Raw genomic sequence first — 24,363 nt, 5'->3', positions numbered from 1 at the left:
GCATTTTATAGATCACAGGTGTGCTTTTCACTGGGACTCACGTCTCTTGAACTTGAGGTTCTCTTTGCAGAGACCATGACGTACATACTAAGGGCCTTCCAATCAGTGGCTGTTTTAATAGAATATTATTTTGGAATCTAAAGAAAATATCTGTTTTAAAATGCAGAAGAACAAAATTGCTGATTGAAAAGTGAACTGTAAGTGACCACTTCACCAATGGAGCTAGGAAGAATAAATAGAATGTTTGTAATCTCAGCTAAACATCCAGGCAGTGAATATTCCCAGAGACTGAGGCAGAACTTGGAACATGTATTTTCAGGTTGCAGTGGAGACCCGTGAAGCAAGTTTCACATAGAATACAATTTCAGTTCCACAGGCACATTAGGGTTCTCCAGAGAAACAGAACCAACAGGATGCCTATAGATGGAAAGGGATGTATCATAAGGAATTGGCTCCCATGATTCTGGAGGCTGACAGTCCAAGATCTGCAGTGTGAGTCAGCAAGCTGGAGTCTCAGGAGAGCCAATGGTGTAGGTCCAGTCCAAGTCCAAGGCCTGAGAACTAGGAAAGCTGATGGTAGAATTCTAGTCTGAATGCTGGCAGGCTTGAGACATCAGAAGAGTCAATCCTTTAGTTTGTGTCTAAAGGCAGGAAATGACTGATGTCCCAGCTTGAAAGCAGTCAAGCAGAAGAAAGTCCCTGTCACTCATGGCAAGGTCAGCCTTTTGTTCTAGCCAGGCTTTCAAAGGATTAGATGACGCCCTTCCACAATGGGCAGGGCAAGCTGCCTTACTCAGTCTACCAATTCCAATGTTAATGTCATCCAGAAACACCCAGAAGAATGTTTGGCCAAATATCTGGGCACCCCATGGCCCAGTCAAGTTGACATATAGAATTAACCATCACGAAACATGTACACAGAGAGAAGTTTGGGAAAATGGAGTACCAGGAAATTGTTTGTTTGTTTTGTTTTTTTGCATTTTGGTTTTTAGTTTTCAGAAGATTTTTGGGGACCAGGTGGTATTTGGTTATATGAATAAGTTCTTTAGTGGTGATTTCTGAGATTTTCATGCACCCATCACCCGAGCAGGGTACACTGTACCAAATGTGTAGTCTTTTCTCCCTCATCCCCCTCCCACCCTTTCCCCCGAGTCTCCAAAATCCATTGTATCAGTCTTATGCCTTTGCATCCTTGTAGCTTAGATTCCATTTATGAGTGAGAACATATGATGTTTGGATTTCCATTCCTGAGTTACTTCACTTAGAATAATGGTCTCCAGTTCCATCCAGGTTGCTGCAGATGCCATTATTTCATCCTTTTTATGGCTGAGTAGTATTCCATAGTGTGTGTGTGTGTGTATGTGTGTGTGTATGTGTGTTTGTGTGTGTGTATATATATGTATATCTCACAATTTCTTCATCCACTCATTGATTGATGGACATTTGGGCTGGTTCCATATTTTTGCAATTGCAAATTGTGCTGCTATAAACATGCACGTGCAAGTATCTTTTTCATATAACGACTTATTTTCCTCTGGGTAGATACCCAGTAGTGGGATTGCTGGATCAAATGGTAGTTGTAGTTTTCGTTCTTTAAGGAATCTCCACACTGTTTTCCATAGTGATTGTGCTAGTTTACATTCCCACCAGCAGTGTAAAAGTGTTCCCTTTTTACCACATCCACGCCAACTTCTCTTAGTTTTTGATTTTTTGATTGTGGCCATTCTTGCAGGAATAAGGTGGTATTGCATTATGGTTTTGATTTGCATTTCCCTGATCATTAGTGATGTTGAGCATTTTTTCATACGTTTGTTGGCCATTTGTATATCTTCTTTTGAGAATTGTCTATTCATGTTCTTAGCTCACTTTTTGATAGAATTGGTTTTTTTTCTTGCTGATTTGTTTGAGTTTCTTGTAAATTCCAGATATTAGTCTTTTGTCGAATGTATAGATTGTGAAGATTTTCTCCCACTCTGTGGGTTGTCTGTTTACTCTGCTGGCTGTTTCTTATGCTGTGCAGAAGTTTTTCAGTTTAATTAAGTCCCATCTATTTATCTTTATTTTTGTTGCATTTGCTTTTGGGTTCTTGGTCATAAAGTCTTTGCCTAAGCCAATGTCTAGAAGGGTTTTTCTCATGTTATCTTCTAGAATCTTTATGGTTTTAGGTCTTAGATTTAAGTCTTTGATCCATCTTGAGTTGATTTTTGTATAAAGCGAGAGATGAGGATCCCATTTCATTCTTCTACATGTGGCTTGCCAATTATCTCAGCACCATTTGTTGAATAAGGTGTCCTTTCTCCACTCTGTTTTTGTTTGCATTGTCAAAGATCAGTTGGCTGTAAGTAAGTGGCTTTAGTTATGGGTTCTGTATTCTGTTCCATTGGTCTATGTGCCTATTTTTATACCAGTACCATCCTGTTTTGGTGATTATGGTTTTATAGTATAGTTTGAAATCAGGTAATGTGATGCATCCAGATTTGTTCTTTTTGCTTAGTCTTGCTTTGTCTATGTGGGTTCATTTTTTGTTCCATATGAATTTTTGGATTTTTTTTCTGGTTCTATGAGGAATAATAGTGGTATTTTGATGGAAATTGCATTGAATTTGTAGGTTGCTTTTGGCAGTATAATTATTTTTCACAATATTGAATCTACCCATTCATAAGTATGGAATGTATTTCCATTTGTTTGTGTTGTCTATGACTTCTTCCAGCAGTGTTTTGTAGTTTTCCTTGTAGATGTTTTTCACCTCCTTGGTTAGGTATATTCCTACATATTTTATTTTGTTGCAGCTATTGTAAAAGGGGTTAAATTTTTTATTTGATTCTCAGCTTGGTCACTATTGGTGTATACCAGAGCTACTGATTTGTGTACATTAATTTTGTATCTTGAAACTTTGCTAAAATCATCTATCAGATCCAGAAGCTTTAGGGTTTTCTAGGTATACAATCATATCATCAGCAAACAGCAACAGTTTGACTTCCTCTTTATGGATTTGGATGCCCTCTATTTATTTCTCTTGTCTGGTTGCTCTGGCTAGGACTTCTGGTACTATGTTGAATAGAAGTGGTACCAGGAAATCTTAAGAGAATTTTTCGTCATGTTGCAGATGGGTTGATTGCTTGTGTGTTCAGTTCTACTTTGTGTTATATGGCCATCATTTTCAAATGCCTAACCGCAAATAAAGCTTGGGAGGTATACAATTAAGTTATATTCCAGTTAGAGCTGCCGGATTTAGTAAATAAAAATAGAGGAGGATGCCCCCCAAAATTTGAATTTCAGATACACACTTCTTTTAGTATGTCCCAAATAGTGAATAAATATTCAAATTTAATTGGAGTCCTAAATTTTAACTGGCAATTCCAACTTCAATACAAGGTCAAGTTAAAAAAACTACCCTTAAGTTTATCTGTCCTAATTTTTGTGTATATTTACAAAATAAATTTACTTTTTAAAATTTGAATTTCCATTCCATTTCAATCTATAAAAATTTGAACTAAAAAATGAATTTTCTTTAAAAAGTGAAACTGGTAAATGACAATATCTTTGATGATCATAATAAAAAGTTGAAGGTCTTAAAAAAAAGTAATGACTGCAGTAGGAATTTCTATGGGAAGATTTCCTGAGGGGTCGAACAAGACTTTTCTGCCAGCATTAATGTTATTTTGACTTGATTTTAAGTTGTCTTTAATATCAATGCTTGTGACTAAAGTCACCTCTATTTCAGTGCCATACTACAGAGCTGATAGAACCTTGGCAATACAAACCCACATATTCACTCCCTACACCCCATTACATCTGTTTGCTGTTTCAAGCCACTAAGTTTGTGCTCACCCAGTCCCTGCTACCAGGAATGCCTTCCACCCAGCCCATGTGGGGAAGCTCAATTTGCCCTTCAGGACTCAAGAGTAGGGGTTGAAACTGCCATTGCTGACATAACCCGTTCCATCTTGCTTCCAACCTCCAAGTCGTCCTTGTTCATTCCTGTCATAGGTCAAACTAATTTTGGGAGGAACTTCGTCCATAGTTTAACTTTAAAACAAAGATAGTAACAGCCTTTTCCCCAAACAAACCCCATTCCTGCCTGGGGACTAGGCTGCCTTTGTAGGACTAACAAATTAGCAACAAGATTCAGAATTATGGTTTAGGAGTTAGGCAGCGAGGGGCTACAAGATGCTGACCCTCCCAGAATTGCTCCTGGGGATAACATCACTATTACAAAACCTAAGATCAGTGCTTGGGATATTTTTGCAGACCCTGCACTTGATGGATCAGCTAGCACCACCCAGATCGATAAACTGACTCATCTGATCTTGTGGTCACCACTCAGGAACTGACTCAGTGTAGGAGGACAGCTTCGACTCCCTATAATTTTATCTCTGACCCAGCCAATCAGCACTCTGAATTCACTGGACTCTACCCACCAAATTATCCTTAAAAACCCTAACCCCTGAGTCTTTGGAGAGACTGATTTGAGTAATAATAAAACTCTGGTCTCCCGTACAGTCAGCTCTGCATGAATTATACTCTTTCTCTATTGCAATTCCTCTGTCTTGATAAACGGACTCTGTCTAGGCAGTGGACGAGGAGAACCCGTTGGGCAGTTATGTTGTCTCATAATGAAGTCTTCTGTGGGCTACATGCTACCGTGTAGATGGGCATAGCCCCCCTTCTCCAATTTTATTGTCCTCCCTGATTTACTCACTGACATTTCCCAACTCACTTGCAAGCTGTTTAGCTGTTTTCATAGAGCCTCAAGTATATACTAGACAGAGTTTGCCGAAAGAAGGAAGACATAGGCCCGTTCATAATTTGGTAAGCTTTATTCAAGCCCCTCAAATATAACATCAATTCAGTAAAACAATAATTAATCTGCCTGATTTTTGTCCCTGTCTCAACTCTTTGAAAAATAATAACTCCAGCTTAATTAACCAGAAGCTGCTGTCTATTGTTTTATGAGGCATGCTGGTTTAATTTTAAAACACATTAATGGAGAGTTTGTTTTTCCTTCTGTTCTCCTCCTTGGTGAATAGTCAGGTTTCTTTCATGGTGGGACTTTTGCATTTAAATCATATAATTTACTAAACAGAAGAAGGCATGCAAAATGAGACAAATGTTTGAAGATGCATGGGGTTTTGCTTATTTTTCCTGTTATATTATTGGTTAACAAAATATTTGGTTGCTTGCTTAGTGTATTTCTAATGAGGATATGATAAGGGTGTCAGGTGGGCAAGAGTAAACCTGGAAATCAACCAGGTAATCTCAAGACCAGGATAAAAATAAAAGTCAGTGAAAAGTCCAGATCCTTCCATTTTAATAGCAAACATTGTTTTTTTGCAACAAATATTGATGAAATATTTCAATTTTCTTGCAACAAATACTAATCAAACATTTCAATTTTCATATGGTTTCTTGGTGTGAGAACTAATGCTTACTGCTTACTGTATGCCACTGGCTTGTCAGGCCACAAGAAGTATCTGAGGGTGAGATGTGTCTCCTAAAAAGCCACATATTTTTTAGCAGAAGAGAAAAAATATATATTTATAATCACCTTAGAGAGTTAAACATCACAGAAAGTGTGCATGTGTGTAAACATGGAAAAGGAATGAATTCATTTTGCGTAGGAATTAAGGAAAGATGAGCGAGCTGCTTAAGGATTATTAGGGGTTCCATGGGACACAAGGAGAGAGCAAGGACACTGTGGGCAAAGGGACCGGCCCCAGCACAGTTGGCAAGGGATGGGAGGAGTTATGGAGATGAGAATGGAAAGATGAGCAGGGAGTTGATGACCAGATGGTAAAGGATCTTGTATGCATGGTGAGAAATGTGGACTTTATCTTATATTCATGATATTTTAAGAATAATAAGGGAACATTAAAAATGTAAGTAGGGTGGTAATGTAGGCAAAGGACTGGAGGAGGAGATGAGCTGAAGCAGTAGACACCAGTGTGACCCTTGGAGACAGATGTGGAGCAAGCAGAGAAAATGTATGGCACTGGGCTTTTGAGGACAGCCAGCCTCTCAGGGACAGGACGGTGGGAGGGACTCATCTTTTTCAAGAACGTTCGTTGATTTCCTTCTTCTTTCCTCTCCGTCTTTCTGACCTTCTGCCTGCTTTCTTTATTTTTCAAAGTACCAACACTTGGCTCTGTTGATCATTTCTATTGTTTTCTTTTCTTTTTTCCTTTTTTTTTTTTTTTTTTAACAGAGTCTTGCTCTGTCACCCAGGCTGGAGTATAATGGCGCGATCCTGGCTCACCGCAATCTCTGTCTCCTGGGTTCAAGCAATTCTCCTGCCTCAGCCTCCTGAGTAGCTGGGATTACAGGTGTGAGCCACTGCACCCGGCTAATTTATTTTTTATTTTTTATTTATTTTTTAGTAAAATGGGGTTTTGCCATGTTGGCCAGGCTGATCTTGAACTCCTGACCTCAGGTGATCTGCCTGCCTCAGCCTCCCAAAAGTGCTGGGATTACAGGCATGAGCCACCGCACCAGGCCTGTTTTTTATTTTATTAGTTTATTCTTACTGTTATGATCTCCATTCTTCTTGTTTTTTGAAATAATTTTTCTTTTATTTAAAATGTAACTGAATTATTTTGATATTCTTTTCTCTAAATAACTCATTAAACATACTGCTAAATATCTACTTCTATCAATCATCTCACAAGTAGTTTTTCTTTTTGCTTGACAGGTTCTTACTGTGTTGCTCAGTATGGAATGTAGTGATTTGATCACTGCAGCCTCAGTCTTCTGGCCTTGAGCCATCCTCCTGCCTCAGCCTGTTGAGTTGCTGGGACTACAGTTATGCACCACCATGCCAGACTAATTTTTTTTTTTTTAGTAGAGATGAGGTCTCACTATGTTGCCCAAGCTGGTCTTGAACTCTGGAGCTCAAGTGATCCTCCTGCCCTGGCCTCCCAAAGTGCTGGGATTACAGGCGTGAACCACCATGCCTCACTACCAGCACTTTCACCATTGTTTGTTTCTATTCTCTCTTTAACCCATGCAATTTTTTAAAATTTTAATTTCAGAATGTTAAGAATTTATGCTAGTGTCCAAACATTTTTAATGATCTTTTATTGTTGATTTCTAATTTAATTGCGTTGTGATCAGAGAACATTATCTATATGATAAAAGGGCTTTTTAAAAATCATTGTTGAGATTTCCACTTAGGACCTAGACTGTGGTTAACTTATAAAATAAAATAAACCACTATATTTTACTTGTAAAGACTGTATGTTATTATCATATTTGGTACATGCCTCTGTATCTATGATACCATGTTTGGTAATTTTGGTGTTCAAATCTATAACCTTATAACCTTTCATTTTTTTTTTGTCTGTTTGATCCACTAGGTAAAAGTGAGTTCAAACTGACTATTCTGTGGATTTCTTAAATGGATCTGTTTCTGTCAGTTTTTCTTTATTCCCTGTTGTTTGCAGTATTCCCGTATCTTCCTTATGGTCAATTATTTTTATTATTATGTTGGTTTCTTCTTTATCCATATTAGCATTTTTTACTTAAATTATATTTTTAAAAATTAACATCACTATAGCTTTATTTTGGTTAGAATGTGCCTGCTATGTCTTCTTCTGTTTCTTTATTTTCAATTTTTTTTGAGGTCTTATTCTACATCTATTTCTTGTCAGCAACATATATCTAAATAAAAAATACACATCCAATCCTCTGTCTTTATTAGAAGAGTTCAACAATTTATATTTGTTATGATTAATTACATGTTTGGACTAACTGCTGTCATCTTATTTTGTTTGCTGTTAACTATTTTTTCCCATTATCTTTTTCTATTATCTGATAGGTCAGGAATAAGCAGTTATTTTCTATAAAGGGCAGATGGCAAACATTTTGGGCTTTGTGTACCAAGGGGCAGAGGCAAAGATGCATTGTGATGCTTACACAACAACAGAGAAAACAAGTTTCCACAAAATTCGTATTGATGGTGTTCTAATGGTAATATATAATTATAACAGAACAAAGTTGAGGACAAAAGCTAATACTTCTAAACAAGTTTATTTTTCCTAGACAACTTCTGGGCACATTTATTTAACTGCTGCAATCAAATATGACTTAATTTACTTCCCATGGGTAAATGGTATTCCCTGCTTGGCCAACAAAGGAGACACTTGGAAACTTACTGTGGTCATAGCCTTTTTAAATTTTCTTTCTTTCTTTCCCTTCCTTCCTTCCTTCCTTCCTTCCTTCCTTCCTTCCTTCCTTCCTTCCTTCCTTCCTCCCTCCCTCCCTCCCTCCCTCCCTCCCTCCCTCCCTTCCTTCCTTCCTTCCTTCCTTCCTTCCTTTCTCTCTCTCTCTCCTTCTTTCTTTTTCTTTTCTTTGTTTTTTTTTAGAGATATTTTTGCCATATTGCCCAGGCTGGTCTCAAACTCCTGGACTCAGGCCATCTGTCTGCCTTGGCCTCCCAAAGTGCTGGGATTACATGTGTGAGCTACTGCACCCAGCCCATTTTCTTCACTCTGTAAAGAAATTGTACTGTGGTGAGAGAGAGCCTGTTCTAACGACCTTGTTTCCCTCACCATAGCTGCCATGAGAAGCAGTGTTGTGAGGGGTGCCTAATCTGGCCATGCTGGTGGATGGTGGGTTCTTGGAGCTGCAGCATGACATCATTGCCTAAGAAACACAAGGCTTAGCTTAGCCAGCTGACTCAGTAATACTCTACCTTGCCTTAAAATTGCAACATGTAAAGTCCACTTTTTTCTTCTTTTCTTGTTTTGACGTGATGAGTATGCACCAGTAAAAGTCGTGGCCTGTCAACGCGTGTGGCTCTTGAGATGCTGTGCTATATGCCATATGCTATAGCCACGACTGCAGCATATAAAGCTATATGCTACATGTTATATGCTATAGCATAGCATCTCAAGAGCCACATGTGTTGACAGGCCATGACTTTTGGTGACCTGTCCAGTATGGTGACAAGTCCTATTCCATTCAAAACTTTCCGTGTATGGCCAGGAGAAAGCCATGAGTTCCATGATGGGACTGCCCAATTCTGCCCACATAGCACTAAAGCAACCGTGGATTGCCTACAAATGAATGGGCATGCCATGTTCCAGCAAAACTATATTTATGGGCACCGGGATTTTAATTTCATAGAATTTTCACATGTCATGATGAAATATTCTTCTTTTGAGTTTTTTGTTTTTTGTTTCTGTTTGTTTGTTTATTTGTTTTTAGGTGGAGACTCACTCTGTCACCCAGGCTGGAGTGCAGTGGTGTGATACTGGCTCACTGCAACCTCTGCCTGCTAAGTTCAAACAATTCTCGTGCCTCAGCCTCCCAAGTAGCTGAGATTATAGGCGCACACCATCAAACCCAGCTAATTTTTTGTATTTTTAGTAGAGACGGGGTTTCCTCATGTTGACCAGGCTGATCTCGAATTCCCAACCTCAAGTTACCCACCCATCTCAGCTTCCCAAAGTGTTGGGATTACAGGCATGGGCCACAGCGCCTGGACTTTGAGTTTTTTCAACCATTAGGAAATGTAATAACAAATCTTAGCTCATAGATCATACAAAAATAGGTGGTAGGCCAGATATGATAAATAATTTAAAATTTCCTGCTGCAATTTTTTTGTTCCATCTCTCCTGTTTGGAGGCTATAGATTGTATTCATTTAGTAGTCTCTCTTAATTTTTAAAATCATGCCTACTATTTTTATAATAAAGAACAGTCATACTTCTATTTTTAAAACTAAATTATACTTGTTTATAATAAATCCAAAGTTAATCATGTTTCTATCCTGTATTTGATCTTTCATAAGAGGACACAACAGATTAAGGTCTCTAGATCAGAGCTTTAGGACCAAGAACACAGCGTTTCTCAGTCATCTCCATTTATTACATAGAAAGGCCATGCAGACAGCAGCAGGGAAAACATGAACTTTGGGGTCAGACAAGTCTGGTTTTAAATGTTAAATGTTGGTCCTCCCTATCCTCCCTAACTCATTTTATGAGGCCAGCATCATCCTGATACCAAAGCATGGCAGAGACACAATAAAAAAAGAGAATTTTACGTCAATATCCCAGATGAACATTGATGCAAAAATCCTCCGTAAAATACTGGCAAACTGTATCCAGCAGCACATCAAAAAGCTTATCCACCACCATCAAGTCTGCTTCATCCCTGGGATGCAAGGCTGGTTCAACATATGCAAATCAATAATTGTAATCCATCACATAAACAGAACCAATGGCAAAAACCACATGATTATCTCAATAGATGCAGAAAAGGCCTTTGACAAAATTCAACAGCCCTTTATACTAAAAACTCTCAATAAACTAGGTATTGATGGAATGCATTTCAAAATGATAAGAGCTATTTATGACAAACCCACAGCCAATATCATACTGAATGGGCAAAAACTGGAAGCATTCCCTTTGAAAACCGGCACAAGACAGGGATGCCCTCTCTCACCATTCCTATTCAACATAGTGTTGGAAGTTCTGGCCAGGGCAATCAGGCAGGAGAAAGAAATAGAGTGTGTTTGATCAGAAAAAGAGGAAGTCAAATTGTCCCTGTTTGCAGATGACATGATTGTATATTTAGAAAACCCCATCGTCTCAGCCCCAAATCTCCTTAAGCTGATAAGCAACTTCAGCAAAGTCTCAGGATACAAAATCAATGGCAAAAATCACAAGCATTCCTATGCACCAAGAACAGACCAACAGAGAGCCAAATCATCAGTGAACTCCCATTCACAATTGCTTCAAACAGAATAAAATACCTAGGAATCCAACTTACAAAGGATGTGAAGGACCTCTTCAAGGAGAACTACAAACCACTGCTCAATGAAATAAAAGAGGACACAAACAAATGGAAGAATATTTCATGCTCGTGGATAGGAAGAATCAATATCATGAAAAATGGCCATACTTCCCAAGGTAATTTATAGATTCAATGCCAACCCCATCAAGCTACCAATGACTTTCTTCACAGAATTGGAAAAAACTTCTTTAAAGTTCATATGGAACCAAAAAAGAGCCTGCATTGCCAAGACAATCCTAAGCCAAAAGAACAAAGCTGGAGGCATCATGCTACCTGACTTCAAACTATACTACAAGGCTAGAGTAACCAAAACAGCATGGTACTAGTACCAAAACAAATATATATACAAATGGAACAGAATGGAGGCCTCAGAAACAACAGCACACATCTACAACCATCTGATCTTTGACAAACCTGACAAAAATATGAAATGGGAAAAGGATTCCCTATTTAATAAATGGTGCTGGGAAAACTGGCTAGCCAGATGTAGAAAGCTAAAACTGGATACCTTTTTTCCACCTTATACAAAAATTAATTCAAGATGGATTAAAGACTTAACTGTTAGACCTAAAAACATAAAAACCCTAGAAGAAAACCTAGGCAATAACATTCAGGACATAGGCATGTGTAAGGACTTCATGACTAAAACACCAAAACCAACGGCAACAAAAGCCAAAATAGACAAATGGGATCTAATTAAACTAAAGAGCTTCTGCACAGCAAAAGAAACTACCATCAGAGTGAACAGGCAACCTACAGAATGGGAGAAAATTTTTGCAATTTACCCATCTGACAAAGGGCTAATATCCAGAATCTACAAAGAACTTAAACAAATTTACAAGAAAAAAATAACCCCATCAAAAAGTAGGCAAAGGATATGAACAGACACTTCTCAAAAGAAGACATTTATGCAGCCAAGAGACACATGAAAAAAATGTTCATCATCACTGGTCATCAGAGAAATGCAAATCAAAACCACAATGAGATACCATCTCACACCAGTTAGAATGGCAATCATTAACAAGTCAGGAAACAACAGATGTTGGAGAGGATGTGCAGAAATAGGAACCCTTTTACATTGTTGGTGGGAGTGTAAACTAGTTCGATCATCATGGAAGACAGTGTGGAGATTCCTCAAGGATCTAGAACTAGAAATACCATTTGACCCAGTCATCCCATTACTGGGCATATACCCAAAGGATTATAAATCATGCTACTATAAAGACACATGCACACGTATGTTTACTGCAGCACTCTTCACAATAGCAAAGACTTGGAACCAACCCAAATGTCCATCAATGATAGACTGGATTAAGAAATGTGGCACATATACACCATGGAATACTATGTAGCCATAAAAAAGGATAAGTTCATGTCCTTTGCAGGGACATGGATGAAGCTGGAAATCATCATTCTGAGCTAACTATCACAAGGACAGAAAACCAAACACTGCATGTTCTCACTCATAGGTGGGAATTGAACAATGAGAACACTTGGACACAGGGTAGGGAAAATCACACCCCGGGGCCTGTTGTGGGGTGGGGGTTGGGGGGAGGGGGGGACAGCATTAGGAGAAATACCTAATGTAAATGATGAGTTAATGGGTACAGCAAACCAGCATGGCACATGTATACCTATGTAACAAACCTGCATGTTGTGCACATGTACCCTGACACTTAAAGTATATTTATTAAAAAAACTACATATATCTAGTGAATTTTTAAAAACATGTTTGTGAGAAAAAATTAAAAGTAGTATTGTTACATTAAAAAAAAAATGTTAGTCCTCCCCAGTCCTTCCCCTTTGGGCAATTCACCTTACCCTTCTGAGCCCTAGTTTTTTTCATTTGTAAAGCTAAGCTAGTAATACTTAAATGGACTATGAGTTTTTATTAGAAATCATATCTATAAATCTCTGCTCTTAGTAGTCACTCACTGAAATGTCCTCATCACCCTAACTTTACTCAAGCCAGTGTGCTGCGTCTTAGAAACATTTAGCTGCAGCTGTAGGTGTCTGCATTCCTGAATACAACAATCCAGCTCTAAACTTCTGCTCTGTCTCGGAGATTTCACTCAGTCTGTTGTGCAAGAACGTTTATAAAGCACACAACACATCACCCCTAAATGGGACATCTCAATTTCTCAAAGGCCACAACACCGTGTCTGGTTTCGTGAAAGACTGCTCTGGTGGATGGTAAACTGGACATCTCAGCAAAGACTCCTCATTCTACACTCAGCTGTGCTAAAAGTCTGTTTCACTGTGTGCCCCCCATTAGGCCATCAAGGGAGATTTGATGGGCTGTGTGAATGAACCTGTGTGAAATCTGAGCTCAAGAGTGGGTCCCTCCTGACAGGTCAGAATGTGCGAGCATCCATCTTACCAGTTACTTGAAAATGTATGGTTTTTTCCTGTTATAAATCTCATTTTAATTTTGTTCCTGCAGTGAATGCGGAGATGTGGTTATGCGTACTAACAGCCTTACACATTCTCAACCTGAAAATGAAGAAAATATTCTCACCAATGATAACAAAAATAAACTTGCTAATAAAAGAGTATTATTGTTATAGATTCTTAAATTTTTATGTCTCAAATTTTCTTTCACCTATTATATATACTAAGCAGGGCATTGTAGAGAAATTAAAGCAATAGTGAATGGCAAAAAAAAAAAAAAAAAAAAGACTAGAAGCAAAGTATTTCTTCAGAACTGCATAGCAAATGATTATTTAAGTTTTCCCTCTTCCTCCCCTTGCAACTTCTTTCTTAGATGTTGCATTATTTAAACAGTATACCAAACTGCCTTTAATTTCCTCCAATTGAAATATGCAATATAGTCTATTCTTTTTAGCAAAAAGGAAAAAAAATTTTTAAATCAAAGTAGTCAATTACAAATAGAGCAAGAAGGCAGTCTATACCATTCAGGATTACAAAAAGAACATAGAGAATGAATCTCCACACTTCTCAAGAATGCTGAAACAGAAACCTTCCATTAAAGTATTAATTCTACTCACTCCAGAAGTCCATCTTCTTCCCATAACCTGACCTGCCCTTAGGCTTCTCAGAGTAAAGTGGTCTCAGCCTAGCAAAGGGAGGTTCAGTCAAAGCGGGTGGAGTTGTTTAGGTCAGGTGTCGAAGGGAAAGAGTGCCTTAGGCAGATCGGAACCACCCGTGCATGCAGGTCTGGAGGCCTCAGTGCAGGTGATGGATTGCCAGACCGGATTAGGGGCCTGGGGACAGGCGACTCCTCAACACCTCTAGAAGGCAGTAAAAATGATCCCTTGCAAGCATCTTCAATGCCTCTCTCATCTTTCAGTCTGGTTGTGCTCTGGCCCTGTGAAAGGAGCACACAAGCTTGACTCCATTCCTGACTTCAAATTCTTCCTGCCTCCTTGGGAGCTAAGGCCTGTTCTGGATGAGGAAGTTTAGATCCAGGTAGTGCAGCAGGAAAGGGGAAGGGTGATCTGGAAAATATTTGGATATCATTGGCAAATAACAAACCATCCCTCAGATAAAAATATACATATCTCTTTGGGAGGCCGAGGCGGGTGGATCATGAGGTCAGGAGGTCGAGACCATCCTGGCTAACACGGTGAAATCCCGTCTCTACTAAAAATACGAAAAATTAGCCGGGTACAGTGGCAGGCGCCTGTAGTCCCAGCTACCCAGGAGGCTGAGGAAGGAGAATGGCACGAACTCGGGAGGTGGAGCTTGTAGTGAACCAAGATCACGCCACTGCACTCCAAGCTGTGCGACAGAGCGAGACGCCATCTCAAAAAAATCAAAAAACCAAAAAAATATATATATACATATCTTACATGTCTGACCACTGATCAACACGTGAAAGCAGGGGTGTCAGCCTGGATTCTCAAGGACATAATTTACATTATTATGATGGCTTTCACGTTCGAAGTGAAACTTATGGACTAACCAAACCCTACTGGCCTCACTATCAATATTGTCTCTGAGTATTCCTATTCCCCAGCTCTGCGCCCACTCCGAATTCCCCTAGCATGGCACACAGCCCTCCAGCATGGGTATTCAACAGCAATGGCCTCCTGGGCTTGGCCCACTCAGTGTTGTATCTATAGGGTCCAGCAGCAGGCCTGGCCCTGGGTAAGGAAGAATCAGACCCATCACAGGAGGCTGGGGGCTGGGTGGTGGGCAGAAGTGTTTATGAAAAGCTGAGGGTACAGGTGTACTCACTCACACATGTACTCATTCATTCATTCATTCCGTCAGTCAGTCAGTCAGTCAGTCCATCGTTCAACTGCTACCACCTGTCCACAGTCTCCCTGGCTCTAGGGATGTTACTCTAGAAGAAGGCAGGCTGGTCTCTTCCCACAGAAACCATAGGAGAAGAGGCAGGAAGGTACTCGGTCTTCTGCGGGTGTGGTGCAATCCATCCAGGGCCCCCAAGAACACACCAAAGGGCACAGAACTTGGACCTGGATTGTCAGAAGGAGTCTGGAAAAGTGAGGTCTCTCTAGGACCTAAGGGATGAAGTGGGAAGCAGAGAAGTCAGGAACAGAGGGTAGGAAGGTTCCTACTGATGTATTTCAATATTATCTGTAGCCTCTGAGAAACAAGACACTTAACTGGTCTGAGCCTCAGTTTCCCCATAAGTAAAATGGGGATAATAATAGGGAAATCACTGGGTTGTTGTGAAGGCTTAATGAACAATGCACAGGAAGCATCTAACAGAGTCCCTGACACCTTCCTTGACCTTCAATCTGTCTGGTGGATGAATGGGTGACTCTTAGGGGTAGAGAAAGACTCAATGATTTATAAGTTTAATTTGCTCTAGATTACAGCAGGGACGCAACTCCAATTTTCTTTTCTTTCTTTCTTTTCTTGGTGAAGGTCCAATTTAATATACTATTTATTGCCCTCTATGAAATGGGTGAAACTAAAGATATTTTCCATTCTTTGTGTTCAGCCACTGATGAAATCTGACCAAAGAAAGCAGTTTATTCCAAGTACCCAGCAGTTAGCCCTGAATAACATTGGTTAGCAAATTCAAATTAGATTAAAAGAAAAAGAGCTCTAAAAACTTTACCCTATAGATGGGAGATGCACCAAAGGACTGCACACTCAGAAGCCCTGGGGAACGGCCAACTCTGGCCACATTAATTGCCTCCCCTGTCACTGCCAAATGACAGATCTTCTAATATGAGGACAGGTTTTAAGGTTCCTAAATGACACTGTGGAAAAGTGAACAGATGGGACCTACACCAGCCCGGGGCAGTGCTTAACTCCCTGCCTAAAATCACAGTGAAGTTATGAAACTGAGAAATCAAACACTTCCTGAGTTAGCAGGGTGTGGAACACACTGGGGTCTGCGTACAAGACATAATATGATACTTGTGTTTACAAGTAGATGGTTGATGACTTGATCATCTATAAGTAATCCTTATAGAGCCACAAAACCATGTCCAGTCTGTAATTCTTCACTCATCTTTGTTCCGACCACTGGATGGAGGCTCTGTGAGGGTAGCAACAGGCTCAGCTTATTCACTGTATGACTTAATACCACATAGTTAACACTCAAAAGAGATAGATTGAACAAGTCACATTTTATTAGGATACAAGTGACTCAACCTCTACTGCATTCTATGGTGGTTTCACACGTTACTCTCTTACCTGGAGTCAAATCCTGAACTCAATGGGTTATTTGAAAATACTATGCCTTTAGGTGTGGAGGGTGGTTGGTGTAATTTGTGAAAATCCTCCCCAAGATGGGGCTCCGTGGGTGGGGTGTGTGTGTGGGGGGGGGGGTGTGTCCATCAGTAGATGCATTTCTGAATATGAGGCATGTAAAGGTTGCAGGTACATCTGGAGTCCCTTTTAGCTCTCATCAGTTTAGCTTCTGGAGATCACTTAGCCCCTTAACTTGGCTTTTCTATCTGCAAAATGGGGATGAACTTCAGCGTTCTGTTTCACTGAAGAGTTCTAATAATCACTATAATGGTATTTCTTTGAATGAAAAACGTCACTTGACCAGCAGATACATTTTAGGAGACTAAAGATTAAAGGTTGATTACTATCCCAAGGCAGCATTGCTAAAATGCAAAACTTTTTCATCAGAAATAAACATACTCTGTGTTTAATCAATATGTGAAATGGGCACCCCATCTTGAAATCCAATGTTCACTTTTAAAACACTATGGCACTTTAAAAAACATTTCTAACAAATGAATCTTCTTCATGAATGGTTCTTCTTTGTATGGGGATAATTTACCCAGTGACCAAATGTTTCTAGGGCAGATTACAGTTTCCCGTATTATTATTCTCTCTGATTTTCAGTCACTAGGAAATTCCACTGCTGCTTGGCAATGCAAAGAATTCCTAATCACCCGATATTTTGGCATGTTTTAATTGTCTTTCACTTCTGAATTTTGAAGCTTGCTCCTATATTTGAAACTATTCAGTGCCACCAAGTTGTTCATACTAAAAATTGGATATTCCAATAGCATACTGCCGTGTGTCTATGCCATGACGCTGAGGTGTTCCTTTTGTTGAAGTCTCACAATTACTTTTGGAATTGGCTGCAGGATTCATGATTCCAAAGGCAAAAAAAAAAAAAGAAAAAAGAAAAGAAAAAAAAGGGACAGGGCAGGGGAGCAGATGGGGTCTGAGTGCCACAGTGGACTCAGAGCCCCGGGGTCAGAGCACCCTCCTAGCCTCCTGGCAGCAGTGCCCTGGCCGGACCAACAGGACCCGGTCCTTCTGCTGCCTGCGTGCAGTGAGCTCTAGGGACTGTGGTCAAGTTCACCAAGCCCTGGCCAGAAGAAAGTATTTAACCATAAAGTGACCACAAGCTGCATTGCTCTGTTTTCTTGTTTTGATTTCAACAGTTTCTTTGCTATGAGAAAATGCTTCTTTGGGATAATGAGTCTGAAGCTGACTGTGCCATGCCTGGGCCTATGAAATGCATTTTGGCCTGGCTTCCCATCTCCTAAACACATCCAGGCATGTGGGCTGTTTTGGAGGGGAGAATGGGTTCTTTTTGGCATCTAACCCCACCCATGTCCAAATACCTTGCACTGCTGGAAGTATTTTTAACCAAGCTTTTCTCATGAAGATTTCATCTATTTGCTTATATTATTACCTACTAATGGTATAAAGCTTTGAATAAATGAGCAACTTTCAAATGGTAAAAAATGATCTTTGGGCAAACAAACCAAAAGTTGAAAAAACTTAAATATTTTTTTCCCAATTTTAGCATAAAAACCATTGTTAGAAAAAAAAAGCAGCTTTCCAACGTCTAGGAGTCATGCAGCCATGACGTTCCATGTTTACATCCATACGTGTCAGCCAGTTTTCTTGAAGCTCCACTGATTGTCCAGCTGTCCACTGTATTTTCTGATTGTTGTCAAATTTTATTAGAAAATGTTCTTTCCAATTTTTCTGCAAGTTCAGTCTCTGAAATGGGGATGTTGGTGACAGCAGTGGAATTCTTATACAAAATAGCATACACATGCAAGCTACATATATTGATCTTTATTTTTAGCATTTTATTCTATTAAAATAAGTTCAAGATATAATTTTAAAAATGTATAAGCTAAGGAATTTCTTTTCCTTTCCTGGCCTTCTTTAACTGTATTACATATGGGGAGTGTCCCCCCAAGAGAGATTGTGGGTTGGTTGTGAGTTTGGTTAGCCAACATCATCACCTTCGACACAACTGGCGCTCTGCTCACCTGCCTGTGGGGAGCAGCAGCATAGATGCCACACGGAGTTAAGAGCCACTGCTGATGAAACACATGACCAGGCACCAGGTTTATCCTAACTCCTGGCTCCTTCTCTCCATGTTCCCCTGCCTCCCTCCTTCTCCCTCCCTCTCTGTCTTACACACACACACACACACACACACACACACACACACACCCCTCACTCTTCAGCAGGGCCATGATGAGTCAGCTCTAGGGACAGACAGGTGCGCTGCTCTCATTTCCAGCACTGGTGGCAGCAGCAGTGAGGGGCGCTGCGGGCAGCTTAGGAACACCTGTGTCTTAGGAACACCTGTGTCTTAGGAATACCTGTGTCTTAGGAATACCTGTGTCTTAGGAATACCTATGTCTTAGGAACACCTGTGTGGCTGGGGCTTAGGGTTGCTAAACCAGCTGTCCTACTCCAAACTAACAGTATCCTCTCTCCACTCTCTTCCTGGGAAGTCCCCCTCCCATCCTCCCCCAAAATACAGGGAAGATGGGTGCCCCCCATCAACAACAAGATGGATACCCCCCCACCAACGTGCCCATCTCCAGGGAGTCCCAGATGCCACAACGACTCAGGGCATCTGACTGGGGCACTTAGGACTTCTGAGGAGTACAGAGGCCAAAATTCCTCTTCCCAGTGACTGGGGGCTCCTTGTGCTTCACAAAGATACCATGTCTAAGAACGAACCAGGTGGGGCAGGGTCCAATTTACACAAGGAGCTCTGAACATAGGCGCAGCTTTGGCCCATACTGTGGGTTTGGAGGGGAAAGAGACCAAAACAGGTGTGCCCTTTCATGAGCCTGTGTGAGCGTGAGTGTGGATGGGGTGAAACAAACCTAGACCCTCGGGGAACTCCTGGGTGCTGGGCACCGCTCCTGTGGTCAGTGATGACGGGGCCCTGGGGAGTTGCCTTGTCCTACAGGGGGGTCATCAAGGACCAGAGCTGTGTGACATGGGAGGGAGCTGGTATCTCAAGGGCGTTTTCTGCCCAGGCAGCCCTTCTCCCTCCCACCACCGGCAGTTTCAGCCATTAGCAAGACCTTCCTTACACAGGACCCAATCCCAAAAGTCTCAGATCCCCTCACTGCAGGCTCCTGGCCCACCTGGACCCCACCACTGTGGCTGCTCCTGAGCTCTGTCCTCCAGCCCCTGCAGCAGCCTCCCTGAAGCAGGAGGGAAGGCCCCGAGCCAGGTGACCCAAGCTGGGTGGAGGTGGAAAGGGCCCCCACCCCCGGGCCGCTCTGGCAGCCCACTTTCCTCCCACCTGCTCTAAGGCTCTTTGGAGTCAGCCAGCCTGCTTGGGAAACGTTGGAGCTGAGCGCCAACCGCGCCGCCCCTTCAAGGCAAATCCCTGGAGAGCACAGGTTCTGGAAGCCCAGGAGGGATCGACTTAGAGGCAGAGCAGGGAAGCTCTGAAGGTCGCCTGGCTGAGGGGTGCACAGCAGACGGCCACCCACCCCGAGGCCCAAGAGCTGCTCAGCCCAGCTCCCTGCTGGCCAAGCCGCCCCCGGCTCTGCGCGTCCTCCCAGGGCACCCAGGCCTTCGGCGCCAACACGTGGGGCTGTCACCAGGGGGAACCGGAGGCCTGAGCTCAGCACCTTTGGACACCGCACCCGGCTAGCCTCCAGCGTCCCTTCAAACTTCGGTCCCTTCCCGGCTGTAGAGGAGGTGACTGACGCGGAAGCCAGTGGCCGCGGTCTGGTGGCCAGGGGCGAAGCCAGGCGAGGCGCTAAGGGTCTGGGAAGCGTGGACGGCCACCGTCGGAGGCGGCCTCCCGAAAGAAAAGTCGCCCGCCAGGCCCCCGGGGAAGGTGCCAAGGCCGCCCGCCAATGCGTTCATAGCGGAGGCGAAACCGGAGAAGCAGGTGGCGGCCTCGGGTGCGGATGGAGAGGGCGAAGCCTGCAGGTCCCGGCAAGCCGCGCCCGGGGGCTCCAGCGCGGGCGCCTCGGCCCCTCCCTCGCTCCTGGCTCCCGAGGGCGAGACCGCGCTGGCTGCAGCTCTCCTCTTCCTCTTCCTTCGGAAGTTCCCGTTGTCAAACATCTTCTCGCAGTTGGGGTCCAGGGTCCAGTAATTGCCTTTACCTGCATTAGAAGAAACAGCCCAGTTCAGAAAGTTCGAGCTTTGACGGACCCGTGGTGTGAGCGAGCGAGGAGGTCAACTTCAGAAAGATCCCCCGCTGGCCCTTGCAGAGGGTCTGGGCCCTCGCCCCCATCCCACCCTTGACGGACACTGTGTATCCAATGGGCCTCCACAGCCGGACTGGGAAGAAAGTGGCAATCCAGAAAGGAGGAGGAAGGGAGCCTTGGGAAAGGCCCGAGACCCGCTAAGGTGAAGGAAGGCCTGCGGGATGCGAACCGTGGGATTCCAGCCGCTCTGCCAAGGACATCGCAGACCACGCCGGGCCCCCAGGGTGGCTCCAGAGCTTTCCAAATGGGCATCCTATTTGTTTTGCCTATCCTTGGGGTAGGCGCTGTCTTCCCCACTTTACCGGCTAGGGCACTGAGGCCCAGGTAAGTTGAGTCACTCCCAAGGTCACCCAGCGTGCTGGCTCTCCCGCTTCTTCCTCCGAAGGAGCGCACGGAGATTGAGAACCCCGGGACCGCCACACTGTAAACGCGGGCCTGTGGGCACTGCCGCTGTCTGAGAACTTGTTCATGGCTAAGCACATCTCCCCCTTCTCTCTCTCCCCCGGGTATCCCCAACGCGCAGGGAGGAATTAGGTTGTCCGAGGTCGCTGCCACCCGCCGAGTGCGCGCAGCACGGCGGAAAGACCGGGAGTCCTAGACGGAGCGAGCCGGCGCGCCGCTGTTACCTGGGTCGTCCTCGTCGCGGGGCACCTTCTTGAAGCAGTCGTTGAGCGACAGGTTGTGGCGGATGGAGTTCTGCCAGCCCGCCTTGCTGCGCTTGTAGAAAGGGAAGTTGCCAGCCACGTACTGGTAGATCTGGCTGAGAGTCAGCCTCCGCAGGGGCGCGCTCTGGATGGCCATGGCGATGAGCGCCGAGTAGGAATAGGGCGGCCGCACCAGCCTCAGCAGCTCCTGCTGGCCGGAGAGGCTCAGCCAGGAGAGGTCCGCGCCCGCCAGGCCACCCGGGGCGCCAAGGAGCGGGCCGGGAGCCCCGTAGCCAGGGGCCGCGTAGGGCGGCACGGGCCCGGGACCTGAAGCGTAGGACTTGGATCTGAACGCTGGCGCATTCACCCACAGGCGTGGGCCCCCGCCCACTGCGCCCAGATCACTATGCTCATAGCCCGGGGGGTGCGCGGTGGCCCGGGCCTGGCCGGGCGGGGCCGAGGAGGGGCCCAGGTCTTTGCAGTAGGTGGCCATGTCCAGCCGCGCCCGGGTCTGGGCCAGCGGTGCCGCACCGAGGCTCATGGGCGACCCATCCAGCTTGGCCACCAGCAGCCCCGGGGTGCGACCAGCCCGGCCCAGCCCTCCGCCCTTTAAACACCGTCGGGACCAGAGCCCAAGGAGAGTGACGGTGGCGAGCCCCTCCCCTGGCAGCCCTGGAGAAGCGAAATTCTTGTCCTCGCCCCGGTGTCAGTTTTCTGCCCCGCCCAGGCCTGACACGTCCCCGACCGGACGCCCCTCTGATTCCCCCTTCCTCCTTTATGCGATCCGTCCCGAGTCCACAGTCGCTCGCAGTCTTGGTTGCAGGGACCCTAAGTCCGTAGCCTCGTCTGATTTCATGGGCCCTGCAGCCCCGACTTCCCTAAACGGTACCACGACTCCTCAAGGCCCCCAGGGCTCTGGCTTGGGAGCCCCGTCCAATGCGCGGCCCCTTTTCTCGCCTGGGGACATCTTCCCCCAACGAAACTCGCCTCGCCGGGGCCCCTGGGTTACCCGGGACTCGGGGATAGGTTAGAGGGCAACTACACTGCTCAAGAGATCGCAATGAAGTCCGTAGATCTCCAGGCTAGAGCCGCAGAGGGAGGTGGCACGGTGGAGAACGAGGGGCTGGGCGTGGACAGTAGCCCTGGGGTCGTCCGGAGTCCTCGCGCCCTCAACGCGCGAAGGCAGTGGACTGACATCTGCGCCGAAGTCGCGCGTACCCCAGGGAGGGTCGGGACCCTGGAAATCTCGGACGCCGCAGCCGTCCAGGGCAGTCATCGCTTTTCCCAAGCCTGGGAGTCCGGGGCCCCGCAAGGTTTCTCCGCGCTGTGGTCTCTGGAGCGCAGTGCGGAGGGAGTCAAGCTCTCTGCCGGCTGTCGGGGGACAAGCCGAAAACAGGGACGCCTCTGCAGTGCGTCCGACGCCAGCCGTCCTGTCCTGCTGCCTCCGGGGGATGCTGCAGCCCGGGTTCTCCCGTCCCCCCACGCTGCCCGGCTCTCGGCCTCCCCTGCTCCCCGCGCTGTAGGGTGGCGGAGGATGGACCCAGGCTGACGCGCCGCGCTGGGCTGGGTACCTGGGAAGAGCGCCCGCCTCCCGGACTCGGAGTCGGGCACCTGTGAGAAAGAGGAGAAAATTGAGGCCTGGTGCTCAAGGCTCAGAGATGAGGAGACCTCCCCATCCCTCCAAATTCCTGCCCGCGGTGTTGGGGCTGACCTCCTGGAAGCTGGCCTCTCCCTGGGTATTCCCCAGCGTTACGCGGGGCTGTGGATCTAATTTCAATTCATTTGAAAAACAAAAGGACCAACCCTTCCTGACTTTTGGCAGTGGAGGAGGCTTTTAGGTTGGGGCCCGCGGTTCGATCGATCCAGGAGAGAGTTTGGGTTTGGGGGTTAAAGGGCCCAGGTTGAGTCGGCGACTTACTGGTGGTGCAGCCCCTAGGCCTCCCAGATCGTAGTTCCAAATTTTATGTAAAACAACTAATTTATGGAACCATTTAACAAATGGCGGAAAGAGGTGAGAGACCCTCTGTTGGGACGTTGGCCTCTCCCCTTAGAAGTGAAGCCCCTTCGGAAGTGGTGGGTGAACTGAAGGCAGTTCCCAAGCAGTGAAGAGAAAAGAAATACCCCGAAATGGTTCTTTGAGGTCGGCTCTTCGGCTGGACTCTGCCCTCTTTTTCCTTCCCCCTTTCCTAAAGATTTCTAATTTTTCTCAAAGGAATGCTAGTAGTGGGAGTCCCAGGTGCCTTTTACACAACCTTGGTGGAATAACACAATGATTTGATAGGAAGAACTAATGTTATCTGCAGTTAACTGCACTACTGTGAGAATAAAATCAGAGATGTTGAATTTTAAAGAATAGCTTAGGTCATCTTTTGCAATGTAAAGGAATTTTAAAAAAGGACCTCAGTTCCTTCCATATTCTCTTGAATTTTAATAGCCTTTCTTTCTGTAAATACTATAACTCTGTAACACTCGTGAGTTTCAGGACCTCTAAGAAAATCAAATGAAACTTCCTGTAATTTCCCTCAATTATACTTTACAGAAATCATTAAAATTTGTGCCATGGATATATATGTCCATATCTTTTTCACCCTTCTTTGCTCTCTCAGCCTAATTTCCATCTTCCATCTCCACTGTAATAGTTTCCTTATCTTTCAACAGACTGGACTCATAAAATGAATTTCAGTAGAGGGACTGCAGTCATTTTGGAGGAAAATGTGTTAACCCTTAAATGGTCTTGCATGGAACTTTGATGAGAATTTTCCAAGAGAAAAAAAAAATCTCGGGAAAGAAATAACAAGGAAAAAGACTGTGCCCTGCCTGAGAGTCCTGCTGGGGTTCTCTAAACAGAACAGCCCTCCACACCCGCCTCAAGCCTCTGATCCATTTCTTTCTCCTTTATTTTCAAAAGTGATCCCTGCTGCTTACATGGAGGATAAGTCTCCCCAGTATTCCACCTTTCAAACTGCCAAGCCCACCTGCAGCTGCACCTACACCTGTTGCTGGGGGCACCTCTTCTCCTTCTCC

At 44.3% G+C, this 24,363-nt stretch overlaps 1 protein-coding gene and 1 pseudogene across 1 annotated transcript; one reads left to right on the top strand and one right to left on the bottom strand.

Moving 5' to 3' along the window:
* Positions 1-18,277: 18,277 nt before the first annotated feature.
* Positions 18,278-21,938, bottom strand: FOXI2 (forkhead box I2). Its single transcript, XM_001091576.5, has 2 exons — positions 21,322-21,938; positions 18,278-20,590 (listed from the first exon to the last, which is right to left on the bottom strand). Exons 1-2 carry the CDS (start codon positions 21,878-21,880, stop codon positions 20,145-20,147), a joined length of 1,005 nt encoding a protein of 334 aa, XP_001091576.3. The 5' UTR covers positions 21,881-21,938; the 3' UTR covers positions 18,278-20,144.
* A 461-nt stretch (positions 21,939-22,399) lies between these two features.
* LOC144331433 (uncharacterized) lies at positions 22,400-23,178 on the top strand (annotated as a pseudogene).
* Positions 23,179-24,363: the final 1,185 nt, after the last annotated feature.

The sequence above is a fragment of the Macaca mulatta genome, chromosome 9 (genome assembly GCF_049350105.2).
Source record: "Macaca mulatta isolate MMU2019108-1 chromosome 9, T2T-MMU8v2.0, whole genome shotgun sequence".
Classification (NCBI taxonomy): domain Eukaryota; kingdom Metazoa; phylum Chordata; class Mammalia; order Primates; family Cercopithecidae; genus Macaca; species Macaca mulatta.
This window is presented reverse-complemented; position numbering and strand designations above follow the sequence as displayed.